Source organism: Brachyhypopomus gauderio, chromosome 21 (assembly GCF_052324685.1).
Source record: "Brachyhypopomus gauderio isolate BG-103 chromosome 21, BGAUD_0.2, whole genome shotgun sequence".
In the NCBI taxonomy this organism is placed as follows: Eukaryota; Metazoa; Chordata; class Actinopteri; order Gymnotiformes; family Hypopomidae; genus Brachyhypopomus; species Brachyhypopomus gauderio.
This window is the reverse complement of record NC_135231.1, coordinates 10,837,944-10,859,522: the sequence shown is the minus strand read 5'-3', so window position 1 is coordinate 10,859,522 and position 21,579 is coordinate 10,837,944. Positions and strand designations below refer to the sequence as shown.

The 21,579-nt window shown below is 43.8% G+C and overlaps 3 protein-coding genes across 3 annotated transcripts; 2 read left to right on the top strand and 1 right to left on the bottom strand.

Annotated features, from left to right (window-relative positions):
* The first annotated feature begins 85 nt into the window (after window positions 1–85).
* Window positions 86–3,827, top strand: plpbp (pyridoxal phosphate binding protein). Its single transcript, XM_076983626.1, has 8 exons — window positions 86–192; window positions 1,768–1,875; window positions 1,972–2,007; window positions 2,134–2,209; window positions 2,402–2,542; window positions 2,782–2,924; window positions 3,130–3,228; window positions 3,379–3,827. Exons 1-8 carry the CDS (start codon window positions 103–105, stop codon window positions 3,532–3,534), a joined length of 849 nt encoding a protein of 282 aa, XP_076839741.1. The 5' UTR covers window positions 86–102; the 3' UTR covers window positions 3,535–3,827.
* Window positions 3,828–5,110: 1,283 nt separating this feature from the next.
* Window positions 5,111–8,463, bottom strand: tmed4 (transmembrane p24 trafficking protein 4). The gene is made up of 6 exons (XM_076983627.1): window positions 8,204–8,463; window positions 7,574–7,674; window positions 7,225–7,350; window positions 6,898–7,044; window positions 6,547–6,686; window positions 5,111–6,262 (listed from the first exon to the last, which is right to left on the bottom strand). Exons 1-6 carry the CDS (start codon window positions 8,340–8,342, stop codon window positions 6,112–6,114), a joined length of 804 nt encoding a protein of 267 aa, XP_076839742.1. The 5' UTR covers window positions 8,343–8,463; the 3' UTR covers window positions 5,111–6,111.
* Window positions 8,464–8,649: 186 nt separating this feature from the next.
* On the top strand, window positions 8,650–21,540 carry fam50a (family with sequence similarity 50 member A). The gene is made up of 13 exons (XM_076983625.1): window positions 8,650–8,898; window positions 9,893–9,977; window positions 10,154–10,253; window positions 10,464–10,624; window positions 10,747–10,823; window positions 13,243–13,309; window positions 16,097–16,158; window positions 16,251–16,327; window positions 17,149–17,203; window positions 17,470–17,518; window positions 17,696–17,766; window positions 18,921–19,031; window positions 21,120–21,540. Exons 1-13 carry the CDS (start codon window positions 8,788–8,790, stop codon window positions 21,126–21,128), a joined length of 1,035 nt encoding a protein of 344 aa, XP_076839740.1. The 5' UTR covers window positions 8,650–8,787; the 3' UTR covers window positions 21,129–21,540.
* The last annotated feature ends 39 nt before the right edge of the window (window positions 21,541–21,579 follow it).

Here is a 21,579-nt window from a genome sequence, read left to right as displayed (position 1 = left end):
TAGGGGTCTACATGCAGAAATGCTGTGACGAGGTACAAGACTTTTATTTTGACAGCAAAAAGACCGGATGTTTGAAAGTGGCACTTCCGGTCGTTTTTGCCAATGTGGAGAACAGTGATGTCGGAGGAGGTTGGGAAGAAAGTCCAGGCTGTGGTGGACCGGGTCAACCAGGCGGTTACCCGACGCCCCAAGGTCAGTTTATTGGAGTTGTTTAACCAACGTAGATTGTAGAAATACGTGTATGTAAAGTATTTATGAAACGGTTGCTCCATTTCTCCATGCCGGTGGTTGTGGTTATGTAAGGAGCCTTCAGCCTTCGCCCAGAACCGATTCTGGTGTATTGGACCTTCTGTCTGGTGTGTGAGTCAGTTAACCAGCATGCACTGAAATGTTGTTCAAAATGACACGAATAGACACGTCGTGGTTGAACTTCGCAAGTGCGTTCAGGAGGACACGGTGTTGCAGAACTGGGCTGCACCAAAGCCCAACTGAGTGGTGCCAGTGCAGACGTGAGGGGTTCTGCAACCGGGTCATTCCAGGATTTTGGTACATTTCAGGGGTGGTCACTTCTGAAAATTTGATCTTCAATTTGATCATTTTAAATCATATATTTATAATCTACAGGTTATAAACTATCAAAAGTTTGATTCGTCAATCTCAGATATGGAATAAGTTTTTTCTTTATTAGATTGGTGTGCAGTAAATTGGTATGCAGTAACAGGGTTGCGACTAACAGGGTTGCAAATTTAGGCTAAGTTGTGGTCTACCCCAGGAACAGATGCTCACTGTAAAATTTAGCTATGTATAAAAGATCAAGGACAAATATGGTTATATAAGTATATAAAGTAAATTTTGACTCTACTCAATATTAGTCTTACAATATGAGGAACAGGGTTGCATTCACTGAGTGACACACACAACTTGGACAAACATATTTGGAAAAAAACTTTGAAAATTGTTAGAGCACTTACCATTTTTCTTGCCATGTGGGCAGGAAATGCCCTTGTGATGCAAATTCCTTTGTGCCAGCACACAAATATTTTTAACCCTTTCTCTGCCAGATAAAATTCCTTATGGTAACAGGGCTGCGCGCATGTTGTGGGACACAACTTAATAGTGTAAAAACTGTGACATGCAATACAATGTAGACCAAAGAAGTTGTTTTCATAAGTAAAGGAGATGCATTTCAACAATATACAAGAGGAAGTAATTTATTTAGAGCTTATTTTAATAGTTAAATTTGGCAAAGGAGTTGGTCACCCAATGTGTGGGACAAGAGAAAATGGCCATTTTTTGAGGTGGTTCAAAGGTATTCGGTCTTTTGAATAATATCTAAGGTGCTTATTTTTCCACCAAATTTTACAGTTTGTCTTATAACATGTACATTGTAAAAAAAATAGTCATTTAGATATTTTGGATATGTACATTTGAAATTTAAGTGGTGGGACAGGAAATGTACCAAATTCCTGGAATGACCCAACCCACACACACCAGCACCGGGCCTGGTGTCTCTCCTCACACATCTGTAACCCACACACACCAGCACCGGGCCTGGTGTCTCTCCTCACACATCTGTAACCCACACACACCAGCACCGGGCCTGGTGTCTCTCCTCACACATCTGTAACCCACACACACCAGCACCGGGCCTGGTGTCTCTCCTCACACATCTGCAACCCACACACACCAGCACCGGGCCTGGTGTCTCTCCTCACACATCTGCAGACCACACACACATATTAACGTCCTGGTTCCTGGTGTGTGCAGACCCTGCCGTGTGTGCCCCCGCGGCTGGTGGCGGTGAGTAAAACCAAACCCCCCGACATGGTGGTGCAGGCGTACCAGCACGGCCAGCGCAGCTTCGGGGAGAACTACGTGAGTGGAGTCTGTCTCCACCCTCACACCCTACAGTCTCACCCAGCCCTGACACCCACCCTCCCTCTGATTCTTGTCTTCTGCTCATCTTCATAGGTGAATGAACTTGTGGAGAAGGCGTCTCACCCCCTGGTGCGTAGACCTGCTGCCCTGATCACGTTTGAGGCTTGACAAAACACGTCGGTCATTTTGCAAATATTTTGCTTTTTGTTTCTTTTGGTTTGTTTTGGATTTTTTTTCTTCCTTTTTTGTTTTTAGATTTTATCATCATGCCCTGAAATTAAATGGCATTTCATTGGACATCTACAGAAGAATAGTGTTAATAAACTCCTGGGTAAGCAAGTCAACCCCATAAGAAATTCATGTTTTTTTATCAGATACTTTAACGAGGCAAATTGCTTTAATGCTCTTTATTTGCTATTTACGGACTCATTCTTACCATGTGCCAGATATTTCTGTGAGGAGACTCTGTGGTGAATAATTTCTCGTTCTTTGAGTTCATGCGTTGTGTTTCGTCAACCCCTAGTTGTTCCGAACCTCTACATGGTGGAGACCGTCGACTCTGTAAAACTGGCTGATAAAGTCAACAGCTCGTGGCAGCGGCTACGCCCATCTAACACCCAGAGGTTAAAGATTATGGTTCAGATCAACACCAGCGGAGAGGAAAGTGTGTGTCCACTCCTCATTTCATTTTCTGCTGCTATTCACTGGTGGTGTCAAACTATAGTTCAGAGGTCAACTCTCAAGTGCTTTGAGGCCCCGTATAAATCAGCTTACAATACTGAGAATATTGTATAACTGCAGATTGCTGTATTACTGTACCGTAATATTTGCCATAAAGCATTAGGCTGGAAATATACAGTGTTTTCCGAAAGTAAACGGTCTGGTCTGGGCATGCTCCATCAGGTAAACATGGTCTCCACCCCGATGAGACTGTCAACACCGTCAAACACATCGTATCCCAGTGTCCTGCCCTGGACTTCGCCGGACTCATGACTATTGGTCGTTATGGCTACGACCTCAGTGAGGGCCCCAACCCAGACTTCCAGGTACATTTGAACTGTGCCTCCAGTCACCACCGGGGCTTTGGCAGGAGTTATAGGTGTAGCTATGCATTAGCCAGGCATTTAACTTACTTTAATTTACTATTTAAAATGTATGAACAGATATTTTTTGTTTTTTTTTTAAGAATGACCTCATTCTGTCTTTACTGTGTGTGTGTGTATATATGTATGTGTGTGTGTGTGTGTGTAGATGCTGATTAAGCGGAGGGAGGAGGTCTGTGAGTGTTTGAAGCTTCCTGTGGAGCAGGTGGAACTCAGCATGGGCATGTCCACTGACTTTGAGCACGCGGTGAGTTTATCTCTCTCTCTCTCTCTCTCTCTCTCTCTCTCTCTCTCTTGTTTCTGTATTGTCTCCTGTAACGTCTCCTCTCAACTACTCAGTGTCCAGTCTAAACCCAGCGCTCATTTTAAGGTGATTTTTTAAAACTCCTCCCATCAGATCGAGGTGGGCTCCACAAACATCCGTGTGGGAAGCACCATTTTTGGAACTCGGGAATATCCGACCACACCCAGCCCCAGCCCGGAGAAGAAGTCAAAGGTCGTATCCGAGGAAGCGGCGAAGAAGATGGAACGGCTGACGGTCACAGAGCATTAAGCAGAGGGCAAAAGTAGATCCGGCCGGTGTTGCGCTCGGGTCGGCGGAGGACTCTATACACATTTCATAACATTACCGCATTACCCAGTTCTGAGTCCAGACTTGTCTTAATTATTGCTCTTGATCTCGTAAGAAAATTGTCAGATTGTAAAGATGTATTGTATGTGTAGGTGGTGTACAAGTTTCCTTTCAAAGACACTGTATGTATATCTGAATGATTTTCATACTTGTACATTGTGTTTAACAGAAGATGTAAAAAAAAAGACACTGTCCTGCACACCAATTGGCTTTGGCGTGTTATGAAATGTAGTTAGGACAAGTTATTGTAAGTGTTCAATTATTTGGGGTTTTTTTTTGTTTGTTTTTTGTTGACTGGGATTCAAGGCCCAAATTCTATTAACTTTTCTTAATAATTTAGAATCCAGTCCTTTTTTTTAGGTCAAAATTCTGCCTGTGCTGTTTGAATGAACTTTGGACTGCAAGATTGCGGAGTAGACCACTCGTTGTGTTTGGAGTGACGTGGGTCAGCCTAAACACAGGCCGTGTTGACGTGCTGTGTTGTTAATGTTCAGTTTGTTGTGAACCCTGTACTAATGGGACTGGTTTGGGTCATTATGAGGGGAGGAGGGTTAAGGAGACCCCCACTGCATCATGTTCAATGGTAATACTGGACTGCCATTCATCTGGGCCTCTATCTGAATCTGCTGTTTTACCTGTATAGGTAACAACATTCAAAACAAATGTGAAAAACAGAATGATTGAGATTAAACAGCTTGTTGCTTGGGGAGACTGAAGCTCTGAAGGATTTCACTATGCAGTAGTAATGATGGTTGTATGATCTTTAACCATAACTTATCATTTTTTTGTATTTTGGATTGTTAACGTTGTTGATCACCCACTAGTTTGTGAGCAGCTGTGAATGTAGATTGGGGAGTGCAGTAGTGTTTTTTGACGTGTACAGTGTCTAACAAAAGCTTGGACTTGCTCTAATGGCGGTTGTACATGAACATGTGACCCGGGATGTGAACGTGAGTTGGAGAGCAATAAAGAAAAAAATCTTAACAAGGAATCAAAAGGCACAAGTGTGATATGTTTGTGGTACAATAGTCACTAAACATGTCTCACCAAAACCGAGGTGATGGATAGAAATACAATGGCACTCCAAAAGGGTTAGACAGCTGGACAGGTTCTGTTACCCCCCCCTCCCCCCCGCCTCATGAGGGGTAAATATGCTCATAGTTACAGACAAGGCATCCCATTGGCTGCTTCAAATCCCAGGACTGGCCGAGTACTCCCAAATGGGTGCACCACAGTCAAATGACCAGCCTGTCTTTGTGGACTGGGGCAGGTTGCTTAACCTCCCCCACACCAGGGGGAGCTGGTGTGCTCACTGATGCTGGGCAGAACCAACTGACAAACATCTGATTGAAACAAAAAACGTTTCCATTGCTTTTGGGTCTTCTAGTGTTTTAAAGGTCCAAGTTAAATAGAATGTAGTTCCTCTCATCCTTCAATGTGTCCAAGAAGGTGAAAGACGTTTGGCTCACTCCACTAATAAAGACACGTGATCACAAACTGCAACAAAAAACTTTTAATCTGGATGAAAATTGTACAAATTCTTCATAATCCAAATTATGTTGCAACAGAATACAAACTAAAACATGAAACACAAACGTAGCCGTAATTAGGCAAAGTGAACTGTGCCCTGACGCACGTGTGTTTAATGGCGGTGCAGTTGCTGGGATTATGTGCATGCGTTGTACACTTGGAAACAGCAAACTGTTTTTGTGTGTGTAATTTGAGAACGTGTCGTCATGGAGCTACATTATCGGTTGCTCCGAGTTACCAGAACATGTCTGAAGTCAATTTCATGACCACCTTACTGCCTGAATGAAGAATCTTTTCCTTTTGTAGAAAATATTTATAAAACTGCATGTCTACAAATTTTCTTGAGTTTCAAGTATATCAAATAGAAATCTGTGATGTTGACAATTATTATAATGATAGTAATTATTTGGGATTTAATCCATCTGCATTTTCAGTTTTATTGCACTCACTGCAATAAGTGAATGAAACGAAGCTGTTGAGTCCCGATGTCCTCTTAGAAGGACAAGCACTGAGTTCACATTAGACAGGACTTTTCTTTTTTTTTACTACTGTGTCCATTACATTGTTGGATTATGTACAATTAAGTTGAAGGGTTTTCAGAAACAATATATACAAATTTCAAACATTAAAAAAGATGGTCTGCTCTGCAGAATGACATGAAGTGTGTCACTGTGAATTACACAAACTCAAATTTACACCCCGTCTCATGCATTAAGCACCAACAAACTGCCAATACTGCAAAACCATGAGATCATGTCCCAAAATAACTGGTGGAACATTAGGGACAATGTTCAGACACTTCTGTCTCCAACAAAGCAGCTGTCCTCTTGAACTAAGAATTAATCACTTGGATTCATCAGTATTATCTTTTTGGATATTCATCATGAGATTTCATATGGAGTTGAATGTAGGCACATAGCCTAGAGTGTCTCTGTTTCTGTAACCAGATTTCATTTAATGTCTGGTTGCTCATTTAAATTCAGCTTCCAAGAGCGGTTTAGTCAGATGAGAAATCTGTGTCACTTCAATGCTGTTCTCGTAGAACCGAATGGCAGGTAAGGACAATAATGTGTCATCTGCTGAAGTTTGATCTTCACCATGGTTGTAAAGGAGAAAAATTCTAATGGAAAGAAATAAGGAATTTGTTGACTTTTTAAACCAAAATGCTAAAATAAATATAACAGTCTGCATACAAAAATCCAGCCTCCAACAGCCTGAAAATATTCCGATGGTCAAATTCAAGGTGATCTTTAGGTTAACATGAGGTCTTACATATACAGTGTGTAACAAAACCATACTAGTCAAACAATAGTGTATATTGGTCGCTCGGGTTGGTCGGTCAGTGAGCACGTCTTTGTCTTATCATCAAGTAGTCTCTGTCCTCTACGGAGGGTCTACACCAACTTTTTGGCTTCAAAGAAGCTCTTGAGGTGTCGCATCTGCCAGATTGCAGTGATGATGAGGATGATGGTCTGTGCTATGGACCACCACAGGACACGCTGGTTGGTACTCTCACTCGTCATACGGAAACGCTCCTCCCGATACTACAAACACGCACACACAACAGCGTTACATATACAGTAAACGTACGCCATTTCCACAACTCACAAAGGGTTTAAACCTGACCAAAATTGTTCCTGGCAGAGGGCAGACAAGGCCAGTCAAGTTTGGGGCAGGAGCGGCGTTTTGTGCTCCTGAATTTTGAAATCTGAAATGGTCTTTACTGTTTGTTTAGAGGTGGAGGTGGAGACTCACACGCTGGTAGTTCTGCTCCTTCTGGATCTGCTCCACCTGGTCCAGGAGCTGCCTCACCCTCAGCTGGAGCTCCGTCAGCTTGTCCTTGGCTGCTATCTCCGGGTAGTTGTTGGTGTGCTCGCCCACCTGGATGTCCAAGTGGACTCTCTGCAGGACCACAAAAAACATGCTTCACTGCTCGAAGAACTAAGAAGACACATCAATCTTTATTACATCCTGAAATGGATGGAGTCTGTGCTTGTTTACACACAACACATTTGAAATCGGTTCTGTTTGAGAAAACATATCAAGCTAATTTCGGTTTTTCCATTTTATGTAGGACCATACCAGTTTTCCTCCAGCAAACAGGGCCATCTTGGTAGAGTTGGAATGCAGACAGATCTGATGTTCACCCGGTGTGTGGGAGGTGAATGTGAAACGACCATCCGAACCGTACTGACGGGACAGAATGATCTAGAACACATGACCCAAAATCAAATGGAGACGACAAAGGCAGAGACAGTGGGGAGTGAGGGTAAAACCACCACCGTCAAAAAACCCCACGAACACCATCACCAGTGAACCTAGTTCACCCATCCACTGTTTACGTGCGACAGGACTGTAAAGAACAACGTGTATATGCGAAGAACTATTAAGTGTGTGGGCGTTTTAATAATGAAAGACAAAAAAGAATCACCTTAGTGTCGGGATCTTTGATCTCAACATGCATACCCAAACCAGGGGTGGCAGGAAGGAATGAACCCGTCTGTTTGTCCCACAGCTGCGTTCTGTATTTCCCTGGAGGATTAAGGGTAAACAGACAAGAGTCAGTCGTGGCTTTACAACAGAATCCCAATTTACTTCCCTAACTAATAACCAAGACATGAAAGCACCCTCCAGTAAACTAACCTAAGAGTAAAGGGGGATTCTTTACTCAAAATCAGAGCTGCTAGATATATAACGAGCTCTAAATGAAGCGTATTGTACAGACACTCAGTGAACAGCTGTATAACTGCTACCCTGCCAGCGTGGAGGTGTCAGTGGTTGGACTGGCTGCACCTGTTTAACCACAGACCCAGTGTGGAGGTGTGGACTGACTCTTCCTCTACTCCTAGTAGATCACTACTCCTGGATAAAGGCATTTAGCACAAGCTTTACACAGAAGGCGAATAATAATAATAATAAAAAGGTTTCAAAATGAGGTTTAAGTGGTTGAAATATTTACTCGTGATACGAAACGAGCAAAGGCGGAAGATGATAAGTGATGATGATGATGATGATGATGATGAAGTGCTCGGACCGAGCTGGGCTGGTTTCAAATACGTACCTATCACCATCGTCTCGTCGGGGATTTCCTCTATGAAACATTTCTTCTCCGTCTCTCCGATGTGGAAGTACAGAGCTTTGCCTGGCGAAAACCAGGCGAACAGAAACAAAAGCCCAACGCAGGACGCGGCCGCCGTCATCTCAAAATTCACTCCACCGTCAACGGAATCGGTTTCTGGAGGACTCGGTTCCTTTGTGTGGGCGACACGGAACCGACTTCAAAATAAAGAATCGATTCGAGATCAGAAATCGATCGCGTGTTGGCTGACGCTTTCACCTAATTTGTGATACGTGTGTGACAATATTAATATCGAATACTGATCAAATGTTTTTTTTTTACATCTGTCTAAACTCATGAATTATTATTGGCGCAGTCCTCCAACCGTTTAAGACTTGTATTTTGAAATGCTGTAAAATGCCTTTAACCGGAAACCGTAGCTGGACTTCCGCATTACCCAGAGGTCTTTGCTTGATCTTGGCCGTAGACGCAGCTAGTGCTAGCGGGGCAGCTAACTGTGTTCCTGCTTTAACGTGTAATTCACACGTCTCGGTTCACACGTTCAGGTTGATCAGCGAGAGGTCGCGATGGCGCAGTATAAAGGAGCAGCGAGCGAGGCCGGCAGGGCCATGCAGCTGATGAAGAAACGCGAAAGAGAGAGAGAACAACTGGAGCAGCTCAAACAGAAAATAGCGGAGGCGAGTCTCACATAACTGGACGTGTGGGTGGAGTACTGGAGTATTGGTGGGGAGTATTGATGTAGTACTGGAGTATTGGTGGAGAGTATTGATGTAGTACTGGAGTATTGATGTAGTACTGGAGTATTGGCGGAGAGTATTGACGGAGTACTGGAGTATTGGTGGGGAGTATTGATGTAGTACTGGAGTATTGGCGGAGAGTATCGATGTAGTACTGGAGTATTGATGGAGTACTGGAGTATTGGTGGGGAGTATTGATGTAGTACTGGAGTATTGGTGGAGAGTATCGATGTAGCACTGGAGTATTGATGGAGTACTGGAGTATTGGTGGGGAGTATTGATGTAGTACTGGAGTAATGGTGGAGAGTATTGATGTAGTACTGGTGGAGAGTATTGATGTAGTACTGGTGGAGAGTATTGATGTAGTACTGGAGTATTGATGGAGAGCATTGATGGAGTACTGGAGTATTGGCGGAGAGTATTGATGTAGTACTGGAGCATTGGCGGAGAGTATTGATGGAGTACTGGAGTATTGGTGGAGAGTATTGATGGAGTACTGGAATATTGGTGGAGAATATTGATGTAGTACTGGAGTATTGATGTAGTACTGGAGTATTGGTGGAGAGTATTGATGGAGTACTGGAGTATTGATGGAGTACTGGAGTATTGATGGAGAGTATTGATGGGCGAATACTGTTGGGAGAGTATTGTTTGAGAGGGCACTGACTTGTAATTGTAATAAAATGATGTCTTGCTAACGTCAGCTGTCCTAGCACAGCTATGGTGATATGTCCCCGGTCCAAGTACACTGGACTCTGTTTTATATTGTGTCTGCAGTGGTGTACTATAATCCTAGAAGGGGTCCCAGATCATTCTCGTTTGACTTGATCATTAGGTTATTATTACATTTGTGAATTAAGATAATAAATTAAGCAGTGCACATGTTTACATTTTAAAATATGTAAATGATCACTGTTTTGTTTTTTCCCCCCAGGACAACATGGTGAAATCCAATATCGATAAGAAGTTTTCTGCTCACTATGACGCTGTTGAGCAAGAGTTAAAGTCAAGTACAGTGGGTAAGCAATCTGTAGAAAGCTAAATTGGTCATTTTAGGTGACACTTAGTACACACACACACACACACACACACATCACTAGTCCTGCAGTTTCAGTTCTTCACGAGACTCTATAAGCCATGAAATGTGTTGGCTGTATAATAAGATTCTTATATAAAGTGCTGGTGTTCTTTCCAGGGCTGGTGACCCTGAATGACATGAAGGCAAAGCAGGAAGCGTTAGTGAAGGAGCGGGAGAAGCAGCTCGCCAAAAAGGAGCAATCTAAAGAACTTCAGCTGTGAGCCAAACATGGGAACTTTTACTTCTTTTATTGTTGTTATTTTTGTTGTTGTTGTTTGTTCTATTTATTTATTTGACATTTTAAACTTTTTTTCATTGTGTTGTACTTGAGTTTATCACTCAGTTTCCGAGTCCATTTTGTGCTCATGTGTGTGTGACTGCTCATGACATGCGTGTAGCTAATGATGACAACAATCACCTGCCCCAGGAAACTGGAGAAACAAAAGGAGAAGAAAAGAAAGGAGGAGCAAAAGAGGAAGATTGCCAGCTTGTCTTTTAATCCAGATGAAGGGGAGGATGATGATGAAGAAGACGATGATGACGAGGATGAGGAAGAGGATGAAGACATCGAAGAAGAGGAAGAGGACTGTAAGTGAATAGCGTCTTTAAAATGGACATTTCAGTGTAGATGTAAAACATTTGTAGTCCTTTGTGCTAAGGAATGTGAGGGTTTTGTCAGTAGTGTTTTCTGCATGTGCTGTATCTTCCAGATGTCCCCATGAAGAAGAAGAAGTTGGGTAAGAACCCTGATGTGGACACCAGCTTTCTGCCAGACAGGGAGAGAGAGGTACCAGCTCTGCTCTTCACCGTCTTCACTCGCTGCCATTATGGACCTGAAGGTTAAGCTGTTGTAGGACTGCGGCAGTGAGTCCTTTAACTAGATAAACACTGGGAGAAGTAGCAAAGATGTCTGGACAATTTCTCAATTTTTTTAGTTTGTGCATTATGTGGTTTGAATTCCAGTGCCTAGTACTGTGGGTAGCGCATGTAGTGCGAGTAGTGCGAGTAGTGCGGTAGTGCGAGTAGTGCGGTAGTGCGAGTTATGCGGTAGTGTGAGTAGTGCAGTAGTGTGAATAGTATGAGTAGTGCACTAGTGTGAATAGTGCACTAGTGTGAATAGTGCACTAGTGTGAATAGTGCACTAGTGTGAATAGTGTGAGTAGTGCAGTAGTGTGAGTAGTGCAGTAGTGTGAGTAGTGCAGTAGTGTGAGTAGTGCAGTAGTGTGAATAGTGCAGTAGTGTGAATAGTGCAGTAGTGTGAATAGTGCAGTAGTGTGAATAGTATGAGTAGTGCAGTAGTGTGAATAGTGCAGTATTGTGAGTAGTGTGGATAGTGCAGTAGTGTGAGTAGTGTGAATAGTGCAGTAGTGTGAATAGTGCAGTAGTGTGAATAGTGCAGTAGTGTGAATAGTACGAGTAGTGCAGTAGTGTGAATAGTGCAGTAGTGTGAATAGGTGTGAATAGTATGAGTGGTGCAGTAGTGTGAGTAGTGCAGTAGTGTGAATAGTATGAGTGCTGCAGTAGTGTGAATAGTGCAGTAGTGTGAATAGTATGAGTAGTGCAGTAGTGTGAATAGTGCTGTAGTGTGAATAGGTGTGAATAGTATGAGTGGTGCAGTAGTGTGAGTAGTGCAGTAGTGTGAATAGTATGAGTGCTGCAGTAGTGTAAGTAGTGTGAATAGTGCAGTTGTGTGAATAGTATGAGTGGTGCAGTAGTGTAAGTAGTGTGAATAGTGCAGTTGTGTGAATAGTATGAGTGGTGCAGTAGTGTAAGTAGTGTGAATAGTGCAGTAGTGTGAATAGTATGAGTGCTGCAGTAGTGTAAGTAGTGTGAATAGTATGAGTAGTGCAGTAGTGTGAATAGTGTGAATAGTGCAGTAGTGTGAATAGTGCAGTAGTGTGAATAGTGCAGTAGTGTGAATAGTGCAGTAGTGTGAGTAGTGTGAATAGTGCAGTAGTGTGAATAGTACGAGTAGTGCAGTAGTGTGAATAGTGCAGTTGTGTGAATAGTATGAGTGGTGCAGTAGTGTAAGTAGTGTGAATAGTGCAGTTGTGTGAATAGTATGAGTGGTGCAGTAGTGTAAGTAGTGTGAATAGTGCAGTAGTGTGAATAGTATGAGTGCTGCAGTAGTGTAAGTAGTGTAAATAGTGCAGTAGTGTGAATAGTATGAGTAGTGCAGTAGTGTGAATAGTGCAGTAGTGTGAATAGTGCAGTAGTGTGAATAGTACGAGTAGTGCAGTAGTGTGAATAGTGCAGTAGTGTGAATAGGTGTGAATAGTATGAGTGGTGCAGTAGTGTGAGTAGTGCAGTAGTGTGAATAGTATGAGTGCTGCAGTAGTGTGAGTAGTGTGAATAGTGCAGTAGTGTGAATAGTATGAGTGCTGCAGTAGTGTGAGTAGTGTGAATAGTGCAGTAGTGTGAATAGTATGAGTGCTGCAGTAGTGTGAGTAGTGTGAATAGTGCAGTAGTGTGAGTAGTGCAGTAGTGTGAATAGTATGAGTAGTGCAGTAGTGTGAATAGTGCAGTAGTGTGAATAGGTGTGAATAGTATGAGTGGTCCAGTAGTGTGAGTAGTGCAGTTGTGTGAATAGTATGAGTGGTGCAGTAGTGTAAGTAGTGTGAATAGTGCAGTTGTGTGAATAGTATGAGTGGTGCAGTAGTGTAAGTAGTGTGAATAGTGCAGTAGTGTGAATAGTATGAGTGCTGCAGTAGTGTGAATAGTATGAGTGTTGCAGTAGTGTGAGTAGTATGAGTAGTGCAGTAGTGTGAGTAGTGCAGTAGTGTAAGTAGTGTGAATAGTATGAGTGCTGCAGTAGTGTAAGTAGTGTGAATAGTGCAGTAGTGTGAATAGTATGAGTGGTGCAGTAGTGTAAGTAGTGTGAATAGTGCAGTAGTGTGAATAGTATGAGTGGTGCAGTAGTGTGGCCAACGTTGGTATATGGTAAAAGTTTGCCGTGTAGGAACATTGGGGGGGTATTCCACAATGTCTCACTGAATTCCCTGCTGCCCATACTGGAAGTGAGGAGATCACTTCCTAAAGACCCATGATGGACATGGTTATGGGTCTGTAGCTACTGCAGACGGAGCAGATTGTTTTTTGTGGAAACAAAACCGTAAAGGCAATAAAATGCTGATGAACCTGGTTGTTTACCCCTATCATGCTGCTTTTGACGGTGATCTCCTTGTGTGTCTTCTCTGTGCGCCCAGGAGGAGGAGAACCGTCTGAGGGAGGAACTCCGACAGGAATGGGAGGGCAAACAGGAGAAGATTAAAGGCAAGTGTGCGCTGACTGCACCTACACGTCTGACTAGTACAGAATTAACGACTTATTAACTCCTCATACCATGTTTATTCGCACTCTTCCTAATTCCACATTATAGTCATTTTAATATTGTACTGGCTCTGTCACAGATTTTATACATGATTGTAAGAGTGCCTTATGCTGTTATACCACTTGGGGGCGCTGTAGTCATTTCTAATAACTGAAGCCTGGCTCGTGAGACCAGGCATATTTGTACAAAACAGTCCACCCTGGACAACGGATTCTGCAGTGAGGCGAAATTTCAGTAGTTTCATCTCCATTGATTAGACAGATATCAATAAACCATTTAGAGCCTGTAACCCTTTTACCTGAAGAGGTTTTAAGTGAAGGGGCTTCACGCTTTGACTCTGTGACTCTGTAGTACAACACCAGGTGAGGCAGGATTTTGGGGCGGGATTGTGGATGAGGACTTGTGGTGTAATTGTGATTGTGCTTCAAACATTAGGTGTATTATTAGCAGTTTTGGCATTCAAACTACTACACAAAATTCCTACACAGTATGGATAATTATAGAATTAGATTTCGTGGAAAAAAAAGAAAAGGGTATTAGTTTAGATGTTCACGCTGTGTGTGTGTGTGTGTGTGTGTGTGTGTGTGTGTGTGTGTGTGTTTGTGTTTGTGTGTGTGTGTGTGTGTGTGTGAGAGAGAGAGAGAGAGCAGGGTGGAGTTAGACAGCCAAGTTAGGAGTTCGGTGTGTGATCGAATACACACACAGCTTGGCTCTGGCTGGATGTCACAGCCCATAACACCTGACCCTAGAGCTGGAGACCCTACCAAACACCCCTGGCCCTAGAGCTGGATACTCTACCAAACACCCCTGGCCCTAGAGCTGGAGACTCTACCAAACACCTCTGGCCCTAGAGCTGGATACTCTACCAAACACTTCTGGCCCTAGAGCTGGAGACCCTACCAAACACCTCTGGCCCTAGAGCTGGAGACCCTACCAAACACCTCTGGCCCTAGAGCTGGAGACCCTACCAAACACCTCTGGCCCTAGAGCTGGAGACTCTACCAAACACCTCTGGCCCTAGAGCCGGAGACCCTACCAAACACCCCTGGCCCTAGAGCCGGAGACCCTACCAAACACCTCTGGCCCTAGAGCTGGAGACCCTACCAAACACTTCTGGCCCTAGAGCTGGAGACCCTACCAAACACTTCTGGCCCTAGAGCTGGAGACCCTACCAAACACCTCTGGCCCTAGAGCTGGAGACCCTACCAAACACCTCTGGCCCTAGAGCTGGAGACCCTACCAAACACCCCTGGCCCTAGAGCTGGAGACCCTACCAAACACCTCTGGCCCTAGAGCTGGAGACCCTACCAAACACTTCTGGCCCTAGAGCTGGAGACCCTACCAAACACCCCTGGCCCTAGAGCTGGAGACCCTACCAAACACCCCTGGCCCTAGAGCTGGAGACCCTACCAAACACCCCTGGCCCTAGAGCTGGAGACTCTACCAAACACCTCTGGCCCTAGAGCTGGAGACTCTACCAAACACCTCTGGCCCTAGAGCTGGATACTCTACCAAATACCCCTGGCCCTAGAGCTGGAGACCCTACCAAACACCTCTGGCCCTAGAGCTGGAGACCCTACCAAACACATCTGGCCCTAGAGCTGGAGACCCTACCAAACACCTCTGGCCCTAGAGCTGGAGACCCAACCAAACACCTCTGGCTCTAGAGCTGGAGACCCAACCAAACACCTCTGGCTCTAGAGCTGGAGACCCAACCAAACACCTCTGGCCCTAGAGCTGGAGACCCTACCAAACACCTCTGGCCCTAGAGCTGGAGACCCTACCAAACACCTCTGGCCCTAGAGCTGGAGACCCTACCAAACACCCCTGGCCCTAGAGCTGGAGACCCTACCAAACACCCCTGGCCCTAGAGCTGGAGACCCTACCAAACACCTCTGGCCCTAGAGCTGGAGACTCTACCAAACACCTCTGGCCCTATAGAGCTGGAGACCCTACCAAAAACCTCTGGCCCTAGAGCTGGAGACTCTACCAAACACCTCTGGCCCTATAGAGCTGGAGACCCTACCAAACACCTCTGGCCCTAGAGCTGGAGACCCTACCAAACACCTCTGGCCCTAGAGCTGGAGACCCTACCAAACACCTCTGGCCCTAGAGCTGTAGACTGTACCAGATCCAGATATCCACGACCATATTCGTTTTAAAGAAAAGACATTTTTAAACTTTATTTCATAATCAAATAATTATTTGTTTAAAATTGGATTGAACCAGACCGTAATCTGTAGGTTCAGTGCTCAGGAATAATGTGAAGACAGAAGTTCCTCCAATATGTCCTGTGGGTTTTTGTTAGTGTTCAAATATTATGCTTGTTTGGACAGTTATGCAAAGAGTTTATTTATAAAACAAAGGATAGGGTAACAGTTGGGTACAGATAGGGTAACTCATAATTCACAGTGTTAACAGATTTTTTAAACAATTTATTTACATAATCTGCATCTAGCTATTTGTGTAGAGGTGTATGTGTTTAGTCTGAAAAATCTATCCAGAAGTCTGGAGATTTAAGTATGTATGAAATTTCGTAATGGAAAATGCGCAGAGTCTCTCACTGCTGCAAGCTCACTAATGGTCTTTTATTATGTTTGAGTGTACAAACAAAATCACAGATGAAAAAAATCAAAACAAAACACTTCCAGAGAAGCAGTTTGACCAAGCAGCCATTTTGGGCTTCTCACTGAGACTTGTCTGCCATCTCCTTGTTTGTCCATATTCAGGTGAAGAAATCGAAATCACTTTCAGCTACTGGGACGGGTCCGGACACCGAAAAACAGTCAAGGTACTTGAAGTGCTCTCGTCCGAGGCGACGTTTAAGCAGAGCGTGCACTAGCACTCTGAGGTTGTGGGTTCATGGCGTGTTTGCCTCTCCAGATGAAGAAAGGGAACACCATTCAGCAGTTCCTCCAGAGAGCCCTGGAGGTCCTGAGGAGAGACTTCAGCGAGTTGAGGTAAGGACACGTGCGCTCGGCCCGTCTTCAAACTCCAGCTGCAGTAAACAAGTCTTTATGGACACGGTTTGTCATGCGTTACCATCAGTGTTGGTGAATCCACAGGAGAGACCCGCTTCCCCTTCCTGCCACATTTCAGCGTCAACATAAAAGCCCCAATAGCTTTAACATATGGCTATGTGCTAAGGGCTAACACTCTGTAGTCTGCTCACCATAAATCTTACCTTATATTCATATCTATTACGACACACTTTGTGGGGAAATAGTCAAATCTGGGTCCGAAATGGCACACACGGCCCATCCATTCCGCTCACAGCTTGAGCACACGTATGTTTCTAACATCTGGATTTGGGCTTTATTATTATTCTAGAAGATGAAGGCCTAGATCCTTCCTGTTGAAGGGCCGCACCATCTACAGCGGGCGTGTTGGGTCATGTAGTGCCTGTGAGGATGGGGAGGAAAACAGAAATCTGAGCTAGAGAAGGAAAGAAAAGGAAAAAAATAATTTGTCTAGTCTGTCTGGTTTGTTTTGCGGCACAAGTTGAAGGTGTGTCTATTGTAATGAATGATAATGCCCAGAACCTGTCAATAAAATAACTAAAGGTAGCAATAGCTAATTAAACGGTACAGGTACTGTACCAACACATGTAAGTATCCAAGGCAAGCAGTTGAGTTGGGTAACAAGGGACCATAATTCAGTTAGTAAAAAAGTACTAAACCTGTTGTGTTTCAGTAAACTTGTTCACCTGTGTGTCACCCACTATAACATACGTTTGTATGTTTATTTGGCACTGAAGCCTTTTTCTCTTGGCGTTCCCCAGGGCTGCAGGGGTGGAACAGCTCATGTACATCAAGGAGGACTTGATCATCCCACATGTAGGTGAACCTGGAGCAGAGCGTCTCCTCACCTTCCGCAACTAAAGACTCCCACGTCATCCTCTCACCGCCGTTTGTCGGATTATCGGTTCTGGCGAAGACCCACGTACTATTCTAGTGGCGTAGATTCTGTCCTGAGGGGAGTAACCAGGTGTTTGGGCTCTGAACCGTCAGCCAGGGTTTAGTTCTGCCTTTAACAGGCCCACAGAGGCAGAGTCGATACGCCGTGAACGTGTCTCCAGTGCTAACATCTGTTTGTCTTCCAGCACCACAGCTTTTACGACTTCATCGTGACGAAGGCGAGAGGCAAGAGCGGTAAGCAGGAGGGCGGGGCTTCTCTCAGTCTCGTTTTAGACGGGTTCTTCAGGTGTATCGGGTCACGGCTGCTGTACAAGCAGATCTGGGTGTGCGGCTCTGCGTTGTCACGTGTGTCTGAGCCCTGTTGTAAGAGTGCGTATTACAACACGTCGTGTCGTCTGCGTTTGTGCCCAGGGCCGCTCTTCAGTTTTGACGTTCATGACGACATCCGACTGGTGAACGATGCCACTGTTGAGAAAGATGAGGTAAAAAAAAAACAAAACAAAGTATTTAATTAAAGAGTAATAGAGTTCTGAAAATGTTTTATCAAGATTTAGGGGGAAAGCCTGAAAGAAATGATGGATCACACTAGAGGTGTCTAGTCGAATCTGATTCGTCAGATTTTCCCTTTAGTCGACTAATAGTCGAATCGGGGTTTTTTTTTCCTATAGCGCCTTAAACAGGATCCCGTTCTCATTCAGAACTTTTTTCCACTTCAAAGTAAAAACCTAAAACACTCATATAAATGAATAAGCATGGTAGGTTGGCTTTATTCAGCTTTTATTTATTTATTTACTTATTTATTTTTTTTAATGACACGTTAGAGAACATTAACAAAAAAAGTGTTAATGTTCAGATCAGTGCGCATATCGAACTTTGTCTGACAGGCACTGTGCAAAATGTCAAAAATATTTTAAATAAAACATGCCTGCCTGAAAATATTAAAAAATTGCCACACAGCAGCAAAAAAATTATAAGTAAAGGTTCAAGTAACGGGGTTTAAAAAGCAAACAACAAAAAATGTGTATAGGCCTACTTGCCGAGACGAGACGACACGACCGAAACGACAAACTACTGAACTGTTTGTTTGTTTGTTTTTCCTCGCCTTACGCGTTTTAAATGGTATGACATGTTGGTTGTTGTTGTGTGAAATGAAAGACGTTGATGACATAACTTGTACTTTACTTTGTTTGATTCATCTTTATCTTTTTCAAAATACTCCCACACTTATAATACTCCCACGCCATTATAATCTCGGCAGATGCTGATACTGTAGCGTGTTCAGCTCCGCTCATTTGGATTGTGCAACTGCAGGGTGTGATTTAATAATGTGTTGTAACGAAGATGCCTATTGTTAATGCGCACACATCATTTAAAAATATTTAACAGAAATTAGGATGATTTTATTTGACAAAAGGCTATATATAATGAAAACAAAGAGCAGCGTCCTTGGGCACCCCCATGCAGTTAGAATGGTACATTCGACTATGACGTTCATAGTCGACTAGGGGGTATAGTCGACTATAGTCGAATCAGCGACTATTGCAGGTCACCCCTAGATCACTCTGTTCAAAATAGTTCAGTTCATAGTCATACGGTGTGTGTGTGTGTGTGTGTGTGTGTGTGATGCTGTGTCCAGTCTCATGCAGGTAAAGTGGTTCTGAGGAGCTGGTATGAAAAAAACAAGCACATTTTCCCAGCGAGCCGCTGGGAGCCGTACGATCCTGAGAAGAAGTGGGACAAATACACCGTGAGTATATTTAACCGCGTGACACCCATTCACACGTGTGAGTATATTTAACCGCGTGACACCCATTCACACGTGTGAGTATACTTTAACCGCGTGACACCCATTCACACGCGTGAGTATACTTTAACCGCGTGACACCCATTCACACGTGTGAGTATACTTTAACCGCGTGACACCCATTCACACGTGTGAGTATACTTTAACCGCGTGACACCCATTCACACGTGTGAGTATACTTTAACCGCGTGACACCCATTAACACGTGTGAGTATACTTTAACCGCGTGACACCCATTCACACGTGTGAGTATATTTAACCGCGTGACACCCATTCACACGTGTGAGTATATGCAACCGCGTGACACCCATTCACACGTGTGAGTATATGCAACCGCGTGACACCCATTCACACGTGTGAGTATATTTAACCGCGTGACACCCATTCACACGTGTGAGTATATTTAACCGCGTGACACCCATTCACACGTGTGAGTATACTTTAACCGCGTGACACCCATTCACACGTGTGAGTATACTTAACCGCGTGACACCCATTCACACGTGTGAGTATATTTAACCGCGTGACACCCATTCACACGTGTGAGTATATTTAACCGCGTGACACCCATTCACACGTGTGAGTATATTTAACCGCGTGACACCCATTCACACGTGTGAGTATACTTTAACCGCGTGACACCCATTCACACGTGTGAGTATACTTAACCGCGTGACACCCATTCACACGTGTGAGTATATTTAACCGCGTGACACCCATTCACACGTGTGAGTATATTTAACCGCGTGACACCCATTCACACGTGTGAGTATATTTAACCGCGTGACACCCATTCACACGTGTGAGTATACTTTAACCGCGTGACACCCATTCACACGTGTGAGTATACTTAACCGCGTGACACCCATTCACACGTGTGAGTATATTTAACCGCGTGACACCCATTCACACGTGTGAGTATATTTAACCGCGTGACACCCATTCACACGTGTGAGTATATTTAACCGCGTGACACCCATTCACACGTGTGAGTATATTTAACCGCGTGACACCCATTCACACCTTACCTCAGCACTGCTGTAGAGATTTAAAATGCGTTTGTGGTTTGTCCAAGCAAAGTTGTCATTGTTGCTGTTCTTTCTGAACTATGAGTCCTTTCTATTGTACAAGCTTGTCATTTTGTTGCCGGAGTTTGAATAAGTGGCAGCAGTGTTTGTTAAAGTAGTTATAACTAAACATGCTCACATGCTCAACAATTTTGTGATTCATAAATGGTTTTATATATTTCTGATAGACTGATTGTACATGTTACTAGCTTCAGAACTGACTGATGACAGTAACTAATGTGGTCAAGACTCTGTGGTAAACACACAGAACTGCACCGCCTCGTGCAGGAGGCACACGTGACTGCCTTCAAAATAAAAGCTCAATGCTCGATCCTCGAGCAGGAGGCACACGTGACTGCCTTCAAAATAAAAGCTCAATGCTCGATCCTCGAGCAGGAGGCACACGTGACTGCCTTCAAAATTAAAAGCTCAATGCTCGATCCTCGAGCAGGAGGCACACGTGACTGCCTTCAAAATAAAAGCTCAATGCTCGATCCTCGAGCAGGAGGCACACGTGACTGCCTTCAAAATAAAAGCTCAATGCTCGATCCTCGAGTAGGAGGCACACGTGACTGCCTTCAAAATAAAAGCTCAATGCTCGATCCTCGAGCAGGAGGCACACGTGACTGCCTTCAAAATAAAAGCAGGCAAACACCTCCGCTTCCTTACTGACGACATGGTCCAAGAGTAATGACATCACCTTGCGTGCTGACCTGTGTTTACTAGTTTTGAGGAAGTAAACAGCGTTTACTTGTTAAACAAATCATTCCTTGTCATGTACTGGCTCATGCCATCAGATCATCGTGGTTCAAAGGTTTGAAGGATTCAGAATCGTCACTGTGTTAAATGTAACGGAGAACAGCAACAGTACGCCTGTGCAGTATGTTTTACGTAGGTCAAAACCAGTGGAAAATGGGCCCAGATCAGAGTCTGACTGTGTTTGTGTGTTTGCTCTGTTCTGTAGATCCGGTGAAGAGACTGTGTGCATCCACGAGGAACTTCCATGGTTTTTTTTTTTTATATATATTTTTTAAATATATATTGCTAGTGCTTGTGTACAATTGCATTTTTACAATTGGTAGGTTTCAGATATGTAAAGCATAAATATATGATTTGTTCTTCTGAATCAGTGGTAGATAAGAGTGTTTCATGCTGTGTTATACTGTCTGGAATCTCACCTGTTACCCATCAGATCAAGTGATCTGGTAACCAGTGAAAGTGGGAGATGTGGGGTGTTTTTTGTTTTCAAAGAAATGTCCTTGTTGTAAATGATGAGTGATGTTTCCAGAAAGCCCACTGTGTCCATTCCTGTCTCCTTTGTATCACGGCTTTGTCATAAATAAATTTGTTTTAATAAATGTCAGAGAATCAGAGCAAAGGCAAAACCAGGTCTGTTGTTTTATTGGTGTTTTTAAGGCCAGAAG